The 13,637-nt window shown below is 33.3% G+C and overlaps 1 protein-coding gene and 1 long non-coding RNA gene across 3 annotated transcripts in view; one reads left to right on the forward strand and one right to left on the reverse strand.

Annotated features, from left to right (window-relative positions):
* The window catches only part of LOC128385989 (uncharacterized protein DDB_G0283357-like), a 50,637-nt gene extending 42,299 nt beyond the window's left edge, over positions 1-8,338 (forward strand). Inside the window, exons 4-5 of one of the 2 annotated variants that reach the window (XM_053344937.1) lie at positions 1,444-4,732; positions 4,934-8,338. In XM_053344937.1, the coding sequence (XP_053200912.1) occupies positions 1,444-4,732; positions 4,934-5,880 (4,236 nt within the window). In that variant the 3' untranslated portion in view covers positions 5,881-8,338. Of the gene's footprint in view, positions 1-1,443 lie in introns of both variants that reach the window. The other variant, XM_053344936.1, reaches the window with a different exon arrangement.
* On the reverse strand, positions 8,120-9,431 carry LOC128385999 (uncharacterized). Its single transcript, XR_008324853.1, has 4 exons — positions 9,208-9,431; positions 8,820-9,132; positions 8,648-8,746; positions 8,120-8,587 (listed from the first exon to the last, which is right to left on the reverse strand). It is a non-coding gene; the product is annotated as an uncharacterized LOC128385999 (long non-coding RNA).
* Between the last annotated feature and the right edge of the window lie 4,206 nt (positions 9,432-13,637).

The raw sequence follows: 13,637 nt of genomic DNA on the forward strand, positions 1-13,637 counted from the left end.
CTTAGACCTCCACCTATTCAATTTGATTCTGAATGTCACTTAATTACTAAATCAATGTTGATCAATTCACTTGAGATCTCAACTCTTTTTCTCCTTGGACTAAGATTCACTGTCGATAATTCAATTCAATGATTTATCATGAAAATTTATCACAATCCAATTGGAAACTTATGCTTTCATTTGGTGATCAAACTTTTTTTTTCAATATAATCTAATACTTGCCAACTGAATCAAATTAATATTTGATCAACTAACGATATGGTTTATATATTTTTTCATCTCTATCATCATAATCATGATTATAGTCATTAGTTGAATTTAATTCACCTTGTAAATTGTTAGTAGATGTTTTTGTTGTTGTTGTAATATAATTGATGATAATCAGTTGATTATTTGAGGTTTCAAATGAATCGTTTATATCTGAAAGCAATTTGTAGGTTACAATTATCATCGTACTTAATTATCGTTAATTGTTGTATCGATGATTATCTTGACTGATTTCTTGAGAAATCAAAATGATTATCAAACTTGAAGCCATGTGTTTCTCATGATGATGTTACTTTATTTTCTGGTTCTTCTGGTTCTAGGATTTATCATCATCATGATCATCATCCGATTTTTATATTGAAGTTACATTGAATCATTGAGAAAATGATGATAATGATGATATGTTATTTTTGTTACGCTGTTTGTTTACTTATCCAATATTTTTCTTACCTTGATACCCATGTGAGCTATCAAACTTCTTGACCATTGTCCATCGACAGCTAGATAAACACTTAATACTCAATTTCAAATGAACGCATCAATAGTTAACCAAATTATAATCTGATTTGTTACTTCATTTTCATCGGTATATTAGTTTCTTAATTTCTTTTACTTGACCAAAGGAAGCCAACCAAATAACACTATTATCTTCATCTCCATCTTCATCTTCATCTTCATCTTCAATATTAAGCTTAGAAATGAAACAAACCTCATAAACAGAACGCCTTTTTTAACCTCTACCTTGTTAACCAATACAACTATTAATTTTAAATTGTCAGTTGACTTATCATCCTCATCTTTATCCTTGCCTTCATCTTTGATGGTGATTAACATCATTTTTAATCAAAAATTGGCTATGAAATCAAGAACAGATTAAATCATGATGGCAAACAAAAAGTAACAACGAGTAAATCAATCAAAATAAACCCATTAAATTAACCAGAAATTAATAGGTTAGTCTATTGATAGTATTGCTTATTATTATTTCTCATTTTCTGGTTACTCTTATTGTTATTTTCAGAGATTCGTTTCCAATTGAGTTTAATTTTTCTTCTTTTCGTCTCTCCCTCTCTTAATCTTCCATAACTTTTCATTTCCTTTTCCTCCTCTTGATCCTTTCATTCATAAAGATAAATATCTAATTGTTTCTTTAATTTCTCTTCAATTGATATACAGATACAAAGAGGTGGTACATCATCATCATCATCATCTTCTTCTTCTCATCATATTATTGTTCTACCTAATAATGTCCGATTAGCATCGGCAACAACTCGATCGATGTCTCAAATCTTAACCGGTGATAAAAGTGGATCTCAGTCTGTTTCGGTTTCCTGTTTATCATCTTCCAATGCGACCTCTTCTTCTTCCTCCTCCTCCTCCTCCTCCTCATCCTCCTCCTTATCCTCATCCATCGCCTCATCAACTATCCCATCATCTTCATCATCAACAACATCATCTTCAACAATCAAGTCAATATCATTAACATCTCCTTCATCGTTATCCACAGTAACCCAAAAGTACAAAAGGATCCAACCCAAACCTGTTTCCTTGAATCGAAGTAACTCCAATGTCCTTGAATCAACCTTCAATTACTCAACAATCAACGAGCATTCAACATCAACATCATCATCATCATCAACATCTAACAACAAAACTACCAACGTTATTAACTCAAGTCAAAACAGAAACAATAATAATGGTAATAATTTAAAATCAAATGAGGTTGAAGGTTTAATAGTTACTCGAAGGCATTCCCTGGCATCAGTAACATTAACTGGTAATGATTTACAAAGTACAAATAACAATTGTAATAATAATAATAAAAAAGAAAATATTAATTTTAGTAAACGTCGAGAATCAGTTCTAGGATTAATTGGTTGTGGTGTTAATGGTGGTGGTGGAGGAGGAGGATTAACTTCACCTTCATCTTGCTCTTCCTCTTCATCCTCTTCCTCCTCTTCATCTTCACCATGCTCATCATCATCTCCATGTATTAAAGACGAGCGGATTAGTCTGGATAAGACTCAAACAAAGCGTTCCTGTGATGTAAGTCGGGATTCAGATAATGTTTCCTGTAAGAAACGTTTAACCTCATTGGAGGGTTGTGAAGGTATAACAAACCTTTCAGGACTCTCTGTATCTTCCTCCTCCATTTCATCAACTTTACTTGCAACTACTACTACAACCACAACCCCAACTACCCCAACAACACCAACCATAAACTCTAATGGTAATCTAACCAATGGAATCATATTGACCCTTGCAAATGGTGATACCGATGGTGTTGGTTGTCGCATATCAGATGAAACAAATTCATCTTCAACTAGTCTATCACCTTTACCAAGTATGAGTATGACCGAGGATATTTTGTTAACTGGATTAACAGATAATGGATTAAATGACCTTAACGGTGATAATCATCATCTGCATAATCAAAATTTGCTTAATCAACAGCAACAATTAGGATTAATGAATATAACAAATGATAATAATAATAATAAAACGTCAACATCAGGAATGTGCATTAAACTGCAAGAGGTTGAATGTGATGCTTTAAATGATGATCGAAATGAACAACCATCATCCCAACAACAACAACAACACAAACAACTACAACAACTTCAACCAGGACAAAACCAACATCAAGATCAACAACATGGGGCCTCATCATCGTCCCTGATGGATTCATATGAAGATTGTAATCCATCCACTTTATCACAATTGAGAAGATTGTTAGAGAAAAATTTACCCAATTCAAAGAGTAGTAATACTACTGTTGGACTATCGTCATCGTCATCAGCAGTTTCATCCGATCACATTAATAGTAACAATGTTAATCATCACTCTCATCACCATAATCATCAACTTGATCATAATTGTCCAAATAATGTTAACAATAATGGAAGTCAAGAAATTATGGAGCAACAGATTGTCGGTTATGAGGGGGCAACTCATCATCATCATGAACAACAACAACAACAGCACATTCATCATCAACAACAACAGCAGCAACATTATCTCAATCATCTCCATAATATTAATGGTGATATTAAATCAGAGGAAAAGAAAGATATTAGTGGATCAAGTAGTAATACTTTTGGATTAGTTGAATCATCATTAGGCAAAAAATCAATCGATTGTAATAGTCCCATGGTAATTTCAAATGTAACTGATTCTGATTCAGTTGTTTTCATTTCTAATTCAATTGGTAACAATTCTGATGCTGATGGTGGTAATGATGCTAATTTACTGGTTTCATCCATGGATTATTGTAATATGCAAACTCAGGTTCCATCAGTTCCAGCCAGTCCGAATACCCGTCGACAAGCATTTAATTTTCAACCAATTTCATCAAGAATAACACCAACTATCCCGGAAAACAGTGCAATTAATTATGGTGAAGGGAATACCAATGGAATCCCGAATAATTCATCAGGAGTAGGAAACCTTAACAATCTGGTTAATGGGTCAAGTGTTAATGCACACCAATCTCAAGGGCAACTTCCATCGCCCTCTTATTGCCCTGACCAACGGTCAGTTGGTGTTGGTATTTCTCAGCCAACAAGTTCAGCAAATTCACCCTTTGTCTCACCTCGAGGTACACCAATACCTTTATCTCGATCCCGTCATGATAGTGGTCAAAGTGGTTACTCTGGATCACGAGCAACACCTTATCCTGTCCTCCTTGATTCTGGTCTTTCATCAATATCATCATCTCCCTTTATCTCACCCCAACCAACTCCGGTGCCTTTAAGTGGACGCATGAGAGCAATTTCCAACTCGTACTCTCACCATCACCACCATACAAGATCAAGCCTTGTTAATAGAGCGAGACATTCATCTGGTCCTGGTAATCCATATACCACTTTACCCTCTTCCATAACAGGAAGTGGTATTGGTATATTTTCAATGAGAAGTTCATCAGTTTCACCCATGGTTGTTTCATGTAATGGAAATGATTTATCTTCATCAACTAATAACAATCAACAAGGTGCAACATTGGCCAGTATTAATGCAGCTTTTGGTGAGACCAAGCAACGTACTCGAAATCAATCAAGTACAACAACCGGAACCACTACCACCTCTGGTGTTTCCAGTATCGGTACACCAGTTTCACCCAAATCAGAGCCTCTCTCACCTTCAAGTGTTCTTATTTCCGGTGATAACTTGTCAACATCCGATTTAGCCTCAATTGGTATTGGTTCCTCTTCATCATCATCAGCTAATGGTGATTCTTTTATGGATTCTTGCTTTTCATCTTCAAGAGATTGGCTAACCAATAATTCAAGATACCTTCTTTCAGGTTATCATGGGAATGGTGATCATCATGGTCATGGTATTTTAGGTGCTGGTGGTATTGGAGGAGGTAACAGTTTATTACATGGTGATTCTGGAAGTTCCCATGTTGGACCAGTCTTACGTCAGCGTCATTTCTCAAGTCCCTATGCTACCATTGCAAATAATGGTAATAATAATAATTTTTCCCTACATGATTCTCATTCCAAAGAGATTCAGAATCTACTGAAAGGCAGCTCATTCATTGAATCATTACTTTCAAATAATAACAATAACAATCACCATCATTCAGAAAATGGTTCAGGTGAAAATAGTAATATTTCAACTCTTACTGGTAATTTATCCAATGGTGATCATTATCATCTTACAGGTTCACCTTTAACTTCATCTGATCAACAGCAGCAACAACAACATCATGGTAACAATGGTCGACCTTTATTGAATAGATGTCATTCAGTTCCAATTCAGCATTTAGGTAAACTCTACAATGGTTTATCATCGGTTCCCTCACCATTGATGGATCATAACAGTTTTACTCCCTCATCGTCTTTATGCTCACCAGCTGATCCAAATTCACCACCCGATCGAGATTTTTCCACTCTATCTAAATCACACCCTCCAACCCCACTCTGTAATCCCAATTTCTCATTTCCTCCATTCTCACCGTCCAATGTCAATAACAATAATATCACCAATGGTTCCAGAAATAACAACAATATAAACACCAATTCACCAAATAATAATAATCTTGTTACCGGTGGAAACAATTCTGGTGCTAATTCAATATCATCACCAAACTCTGTTGGTTCAATCAGATTGAAACTTGTCGAAGAGGAAACAACATTGGGATCACTTGTTGTTGACAATAATTCATCTGTCTCACCCTCAAGTAATTCTGGTTTTCTGGAAAATGGTCAAGATGTTATGGTCTCTGGTTTAACATCAAAGGAATGGTCAGTTGGTGAATCAGTTATCGGCTCAGATGATATTGAGCTAACTGTTAATCATGTTGGTCATCATCATTATCATGATTCTCATCAGCAACAACATCATCCTGATCAAGGGCATCAACATCACTCTCATCATCATCTACATCATCATAATCCTCATGATCCTGAACTTTCACCAGGAAATGGTCTCCTTAATACATTTGAGGTTCGTCGAGCCATTGACGATGCGATTTCTGGTCCAACTCCGATGAGCGATGATTTGGAAACAACTCTGGAAGATCTTCGTGACTGTGATAATGATTTCTCCAAGTTTGCTCTCGAATTGGAATTAGAAGCTAATGGAAGTACTAAATATGACGACATCTAATTAGAAAGAACAATTAACAAAAACAACAATTAAAACGCAAGAAAACAAAATCGATCCAGCAAAGTTCAATATCCGATCAGCATCACACACACACACATAGAAACGACGATAAAATTGTCAAGACCAACAAAGATGATGGTTAAGAAGCTTAATTGTCATTGATTTGTTGATAGGAAACAACTAATTAACTAATTTTGTGATAAAAGTTCAATATAATTAATTACTCATTATTACTAAATTATTATATTGGATTTAAATTGAAGATAAACATCAAATTAATGCGACAAATCAAAAGCAAGAAAAACCCATCAACATATTGAAGATCATCATTTATATTCATAATCCTCATCCTCATCTTTATCATCATCTTCCCTCATCTTCACTGATGCTTATTAGTTATTATTTCAATTACATCATTTCTAAAACAATTAATCAATTATCATGATAATTTCTATCAATATCTCCCAATCATTAAGCTTATATATTTTTCATTCATTTACCTGGCAAAGCTTATGAGTAACAATTTAAATCCAAACACTTACAGAAAAAGGATGAGCCCAAATTAGCTAATTAATCAATTAATTAATATTGTAAAAAGAAAACAAATTAACTTTGGAAATTAATCAATTTCCAACATTACATGTTGTAAGTGTGAAAAGTCAAACAATTAATTAATCACTTGATTGTTGATCAACAAATTGCTTAGAAAAGAAAAACAAATTAACTAAATTAATCTTTTCCTCTCTCCAGCCATTTAAATTTCAATTGTAAGGGAAGATGATGATTAATCCTCATCATCATCTTCACCTCCACCTCCACCTCCACCACCTCATCATCCTCTTTCTTATTATTATTACTACCTTGAAATCATCTTCTCCCTCCTTCATCATCATCATCATCATCTTCCTTCATCTTCCTTAGTTATTTCTTATTTTATTTTCCAATTTTTAGGATATTTCAATTGAACTAACGACCATTTATGATTTAGAAAATTAATTAATTAAATCAATTAACCAATACACAAAAACAACACGAAAAAAAGGTGAAATAATTGTGATATTTGCCAACGTAAGGCCTTCTCAACAGGAAACAAAGGAAAGGACTTGTGAGATAAAGATTAAGCTTAAAGGATTAAGATTAAACCACCAATACAAAAAAAAAGAATCACAATCACATAGAAACAATTACATTCAACTCATCTCTTAATTATCATCATCATCTTTTGTCATCTCTCTCTCTCTCTTCACTTTCTCTCTCTATCTCTGTCTCTCCCTCTCTGTATTCATCTCGTTGTCAATGTTTTCTCATTTATATCTCTAACTCTTATCTTCTAATTAGGATTAACAAAATTTTAATCTTCAAATTTAACTAATTAACCAATTGTTAAACTAAAACAAAACAAAATGCCCTTTAAATGTGTTAATTACCATCAAAAATTAAAGAAAAGGATTCAAACTCCATTGGTTGATATTGCAAACACAGAAAAAAAAATTAACTCGATCTCAAGTAACAAACAAAATGGAAAAACATAATTTCTCATCTTCATCATCTTCATTATCATCATCATCCTAGGATTTTCTAATCACCATCACCCGATTGATTATTTAACGAAAATTGTTAAACATTAATTATTTTGATATTTAATTACCATCAACAATTTGTGTTTCACTTTGCTGCCCAACAATCAACAACCACCATCATCAACAATTAGATTTTCTTGATTGATTTTACTTTCAATTTATGTTTCGTTGGTTTTTTTTGATTGTTTCCAATTGTCAAATCAATTGTAAACTAATCAAAGTTGATTTTTGTTAATTAATTAATTGTCATCATACATACACAGCCCTTCACAGAGCACAATCAACTCTAATTATAATTAATTTTTTTACTCTAGAGATAAAAACAAAACAAACTCATCAATTGGTTATCTAAATTTATCTAAGCCAAAATCAACAATTTAGGATTTACAAATTTAACAATTAATCAATTAATCAATTGATTAACAAACTAAACATCATGAAAAACAAAACAATTGTGTAAAAAATTAATCACCATCATTGATGATCGAGGTTAAATCAATCAACTTGAATTGTAAACTGTTAACACAATTAAAGCAACAATCAACAAATAAACAAATATTAATAATGAAAAACGACAACAAACTTAACACATGAAAAACTAGGTAATAACTTGACAAATTTATGATAACAATTAAATCATTGTAACAATTGATTAATAATTTACAGCAAAGTAGCTTTTATTTTAAACACCATTGGCAATATAAGAGGAGGGAAGGGAGTGAAAAGCTTAATTGTAATTAACTTGATCGAATTGTAATTAAAATCCTCTTGTCAAATGGTTGTAATTCATATCCAATCCAATGATTTTAATCCATTGCCTTTCAATTATGTTAAATGTAATTCTTTTGTTTCCTGATAAACTCTTCAGTCTTATATTATAATAACAATTTACTGATCAATTTCTCTAAACTGAATTGTTTTACAATTGTTTTGAATTTATGCTCTAAAGGTTTAATATAAAAGTATCTTAATTTAAAACAAACGAAATCGATTGTTGGTCGGTTTTAATTAACAGAAATCTCCTTGGCAAGTTTTGATTAAGCTTCGTCCAGTTAATTCAGTAACCAAGTTTACAACCTCTGCTGGGAAAGCCGATCGTTTTTCCATTGAAACATACCAAGCTTTGACTAGAAAAGTTAATTATAACAATTAGTATCGCGACTATTTGAATTTTATGATCTACTTACTTTCAGTAGTTTTATCATCATTTTGAACACATGTTGCAAGAACAGCTGATCGATCAGAGTCTGAATAATAAGGCATCCAGAAAATACCTTGTTTACCCTCTGTTGATAGTGAAAGAGACATTAGTATTGGTGATGATCATGTTGATTAGTCTTCTTCTAATCATTGACTTACCTGGAGTAGTTACATTGAACGAATAAGGTTCATCTTCTAGATCGTAATATGATTTACCATTAAAATTACCGACGACAAAGTTGACCAATTTGTCCCAAAGAGATTGTGTTCCTCTATTAATTAATGGAAATTATTAGACGATTATCAATCATCCAATTCGATTGTTAATTATCGATTGACTTACATTTCGAGAATCTCCTGAAAAAGTAACACTAACTTTTCCTTTGTACAAGTGACCAATTGAGATTGTGTTGTAAACGGTTCTTGGGGTAGTTTCATGAGTTCGTCCGATTTCATACCAGTTTTTGGTGAACTGTTTTTTCATCAAATATTCATAATTAATTAGTTAGTAAGTGGATTGGGTCTTATTCAAATTATTTATACTTACATAACTAAAGTCCCAATCGCTGATTCCTTTAGGAATAGTTGGTGTTGGACAAGTTTCGTCCTTGAGTATTGAAGCTGCTGAAGTGGCAACAATCAGGGAAACACAAACAACGAATGACAAAGCTGATTTCATTTTTAATTAGATTGTTGAGTGTTGAAATTAACTTAACAATTAGTAAACTGATGAAATACTTTTTTCACAATGATATTAATTAATGTTTCAACTGATTCTTTATATATTCATAAAATATCAATAAAAGTTTGATAATCTGATAAGTTAAATTGTAACCGTTTCTATTATTCTAAATGGTCTTTGATCTCTTAATCAAGTTCAATTGTTAACATCGATCAATCAGTTACTTTTTTTAGATTTTCAGTTCAATCGAATACAATTCAATCATAACAGTAATAGTTGTTGCATAATCAAATTATGAAACAATAAAAGATCATCCGGCTGATTAAATGTCCAAATTCAAACCTTTCGCACGTAAATTCATCTGATAAATTCATTAGAAGATCAATTATAGAGATTCATATTTTTTCTGTAAATGTTCAAAAATTTGATCTTAAGATGAGCGTCGGTCAAAAATCAGTGCCTTTTTGTTAAATTTGTGACAATAACGAGTGAGTGACATTATGAAGAGCGCTTCCATCAAATAACAAGTCACATATTTTTAGTTTAATAGCATTTTTGTTATCAGGAACTAACCAAAGCCTAAGGCTAATATAAAAGTCGAAAATTTTATATGGTAGTCGATAGAAGTGGGTAAAGGGTCAAAATAGCAAAAGCAAAACAGCAAAGGTCAGCAAAGCAAAAGACAAAAGGGCCAAAGGTAAATGAGCAAAATTTAAATCGATTAGATTAATAAACTGTTTTTAACAATTAAATTACTTATAAAAATCTATTTAATTTTCACGATTATTTTTATCGAAAATTTCTTTTAGAATCAATTTTACCTGAACTTTCAGACTAATCACTTGAAATTTTGCAGTATTTTTTTTATTTAATTACCGAAATGAGTGATTTAATTAAATATGTTCCTTCTAATCAAGGTGGTAAATTATTGATTTACGAGCACAATGTTTTCCGGAAAATAGCATCTGTAGGTGATACATCATATTGGGTGTGTCTTAGTGAAAATTGTAAAGGTAATTTGAATTTACTTTTTGGTACAATAAAATCTAAATCAGATCACAATCATGAACCTGATATAGCCAAAATTATTGGAATCGAGCAGAAAAATGGAGTTAAGTCGATGGCCGTTCAGTCAACATACTGCAACCTAAAGTCAGTTTATAATGATGCAACGGAAAAAGTTTTTTCATCTATTCAGTTGCCTGCTGATGAAATCGCAAATGGATTGAAAACTTTTGATCAAATTAAAAAAACCATGCCCCGTGCTTGTGCTTCCCGTTTTCCGCCATTACCACGATCTCGTGGGGAGATTGATGTGCCATCTAACATTCAATCAAGTTCGACAGAAAAGTTTTTCAAAGTTTCCAATGGTGCTGATGATAAAATTCTAGTTTTTGCCACTGACACTTTTCTCAAGTTTTTATGTGAAGCAGATCATGTTTATTCGGATGGAACTTTTAAAAGTGTCCCAAAGTTGTTCTATTCTCTCTATACTCTCCATGTAATGAGAAACGGAATAATGATACCCGCTGTTTACGCACTCATACCTGATTCTACGATGCTGACTTACACCCGATTATTTCGTACTATTCAGGATCTATTTTTTGACCTGAATCTGACCTGGCAGCCGAAGAAATTTACCACTGACCAGAGGCCATAACCTGATTTTTCCGTTCTGTCAATTAAAATGCTTCTTATTTCCCTTCAGTCAAAGTATTTTGCGGAACGTAGGCAAACATGGCCTCGTTCAACGATACAAAGCAAGTGACAGAGATGTAAAAATGGCCGTAAAGAGAGCCGCTGCCCTGCCGTTTTTAATAGTAGATGCATTAGTCAGTTGGTTAAAAATTACATACAGAGAAACAATTGATTATCGATGATTGTTTGACCTTCTCCCAGGTGTGTTGGATCCATTAAAGCGCTTCTTTCAGTGTAATTTCTTGAGTCGAAGCGCATCAGAGGCGCTGGATTTTTCGAACAAGCGATTATCTAATTAACCTATTAACTGCATGGTCAACGACGAATCGATTTAGCAAAAGATCAGAAATATTAAATCTCATTTTTCATTTTTTAAGGAATTTTGCTGGTTGTGGTATCTTTTCTAAGGAGGTTATCGGAAAACAATATGGAAAAATCTTAAAAATTTTTAAAATAATAAAAAAAGAAAATTTTCTTATCAAGCTTTCATTGTAAATTAGCAATCGAGTGTTGATCAACCGACGGTAAATATCTGGGCCAAGTCTCATTTCGATGATAATCGGGTTTGTCGCTATTCTGATTAAATTTGTCGCAAAAGGTAAAACTGGTCAGGACGAAGCTAGACATCTAACTCACATCTATGCACGTTACATTTTCAACGATTTTAGGGCTCTGTATAAATTTTGGTCATCAGTCACTGGACATTGGCTAGATACATGTGTCCAGCTAGCAACGAAATTAAAACTGATTGCGCCATATAATCATTCAACTAACAGCTGAAAAAGCTGAAAGTGGAGCACAAGAAGCAGGCCGTCATGCTGTACCGTCCGTGGCAAATTTCAGAATTTCAACAATAAGTTTATACAATTGTCCAATCTTTAACGCAGTTAAATCAAACAACATCGTATTCGAAGACCCGATGGTAAAGATGATCATCACCACTGCAGTGGAGGTGGTCAACCAGATCATTAATTATGAGCTCACAATCGTTTTGGATCAAAATGACATGTAAGAGTTACCAAATAAATAATAATTCTTGCACTAATTACTGAAATACAAGGCGAGACTGTTGAGGGAAAACAATTTTATATTTGCGAATATGAAAAATGTCAAAAGTGCTTCGGAAACACTCGTTATAGAAGCGCAAACTTCTTTTCGGTGTTAATCATATAATATTTAAAACATCAAAATTAGCTGTCCTTCCTGTTACACAGCATTCAGCTCCCTTCAAGCATTCGCAAATCATCATAAACCTGAATGCCATGATACACGCATAAAACTAACTAAATTTGTCTTACAACTAGACAAATAGAAAGAAGATTTTTCTTTAACAATTTTCTTTTACCTTCCTCTGTCTTTTTCTCTTTCTATTTATACAAAATTTATCATCTTTATCTTCATTCTTACCTTTATCCTAACAATTCTAAATCTTTACAACGGTCGAGGAAAGGGTACTAATAATATTATTATTAGTCTTATCTTTGTCTCTCTTTCTCTTTGTCTCTCTTTTTCTTCACTTCTTCTCATTCTTTGGGTACTTAAACAAAACCCTTAACCATTGGAGATTATTAACAACTTAGATGATGCGTATAAACGCTGCCAAAGGATTCTCGACATAAATACTATCACACAAAACGTCCAGCATTAGCGAAAACGTCTTTTTGTGGAAAAAACGAAAATTGGTTTGGTGTACCCATATAGATTTTCAGGAAGATTATGATCATTGTTCTATAAGTTTGTATGATGCGCAGAAACATTAGCAAACGATTTTACATATAAATCACATCATATAAAACGACTAACAATTCCACAAAACCACTTTTTGTGAAAAAAACGAAATATGGTCCGGTGTCCCCATATAGGAAATTGTCACAAAATATATTTGCATGAGTTTATATATTTAAACGATGCTTATTAACATTAGTAAAGTATTTTTGACATTAAGTACATCATGAAAAACGTCTCTGAATGCCCAAAAACACTTTTTGTGAAAAAAAACGAAATATGGTGTGTCATACCCATTTAAACTTTCACAAATTTTATGATCATGGTTCCGTATGTTGAAATGCTGTTTTTTTCATTACCAAAATAATTTAACGTTATCGAATTAGGTTAGGAAGAGAATTGGGGAAGAGATTATATTTGGGGGTGCAGGGAAGGGAAACCTAATCTTTTTCCCCCTATTTTTGGCCATAAAGCCTTTTCAGCAGCTGCTCTTCAGCAGGAGGAGGCAAAGTAGTTTGGACTTTTCCGAGCATAGAGTCAGCTATGACGGCCAACTCTTGCGCTCGAGCAAAATCCTGAACGGCAGCTGCCTTCTCTATCCGTGCCTCCTCCCTAGCCTTCTCTATTATTTCGGGGCACTTCTCCTTATCATAAGGAGTAGTTACCTCGGAAAACTTTTTAATGGAGCCACCCAAACCCCTAGTTGCCTTATTGGCAGCATTCCTAGCTTTTTTGGCCACTTTCTTGGCAATCTTCGGGTCAGCAATACCCTTATGCCATTTCAGCACCAACTGCAGCTGATCTAGCTGCTTCTTTTTTTGTTATTTTTTCGCCACTGTTTGGACATAGCTATTAATCAAAAAAATAACCTA

Source organism: Panonychus citri, unplaced genomic scaffold (assembly GCF_014898815.1).
Source record: "Panonychus citri isolate SS breed McGregor unplaced genomic scaffold, ASM1489881v1 Contig00063, whole genome shotgun sequence".
In the NCBI taxonomy this organism is placed as follows: domain Eukaryota; kingdom Metazoa; phylum Arthropoda; class Arachnida; order Trombidiformes; family Tetranychidae; genus Panonychus; species Panonychus citri.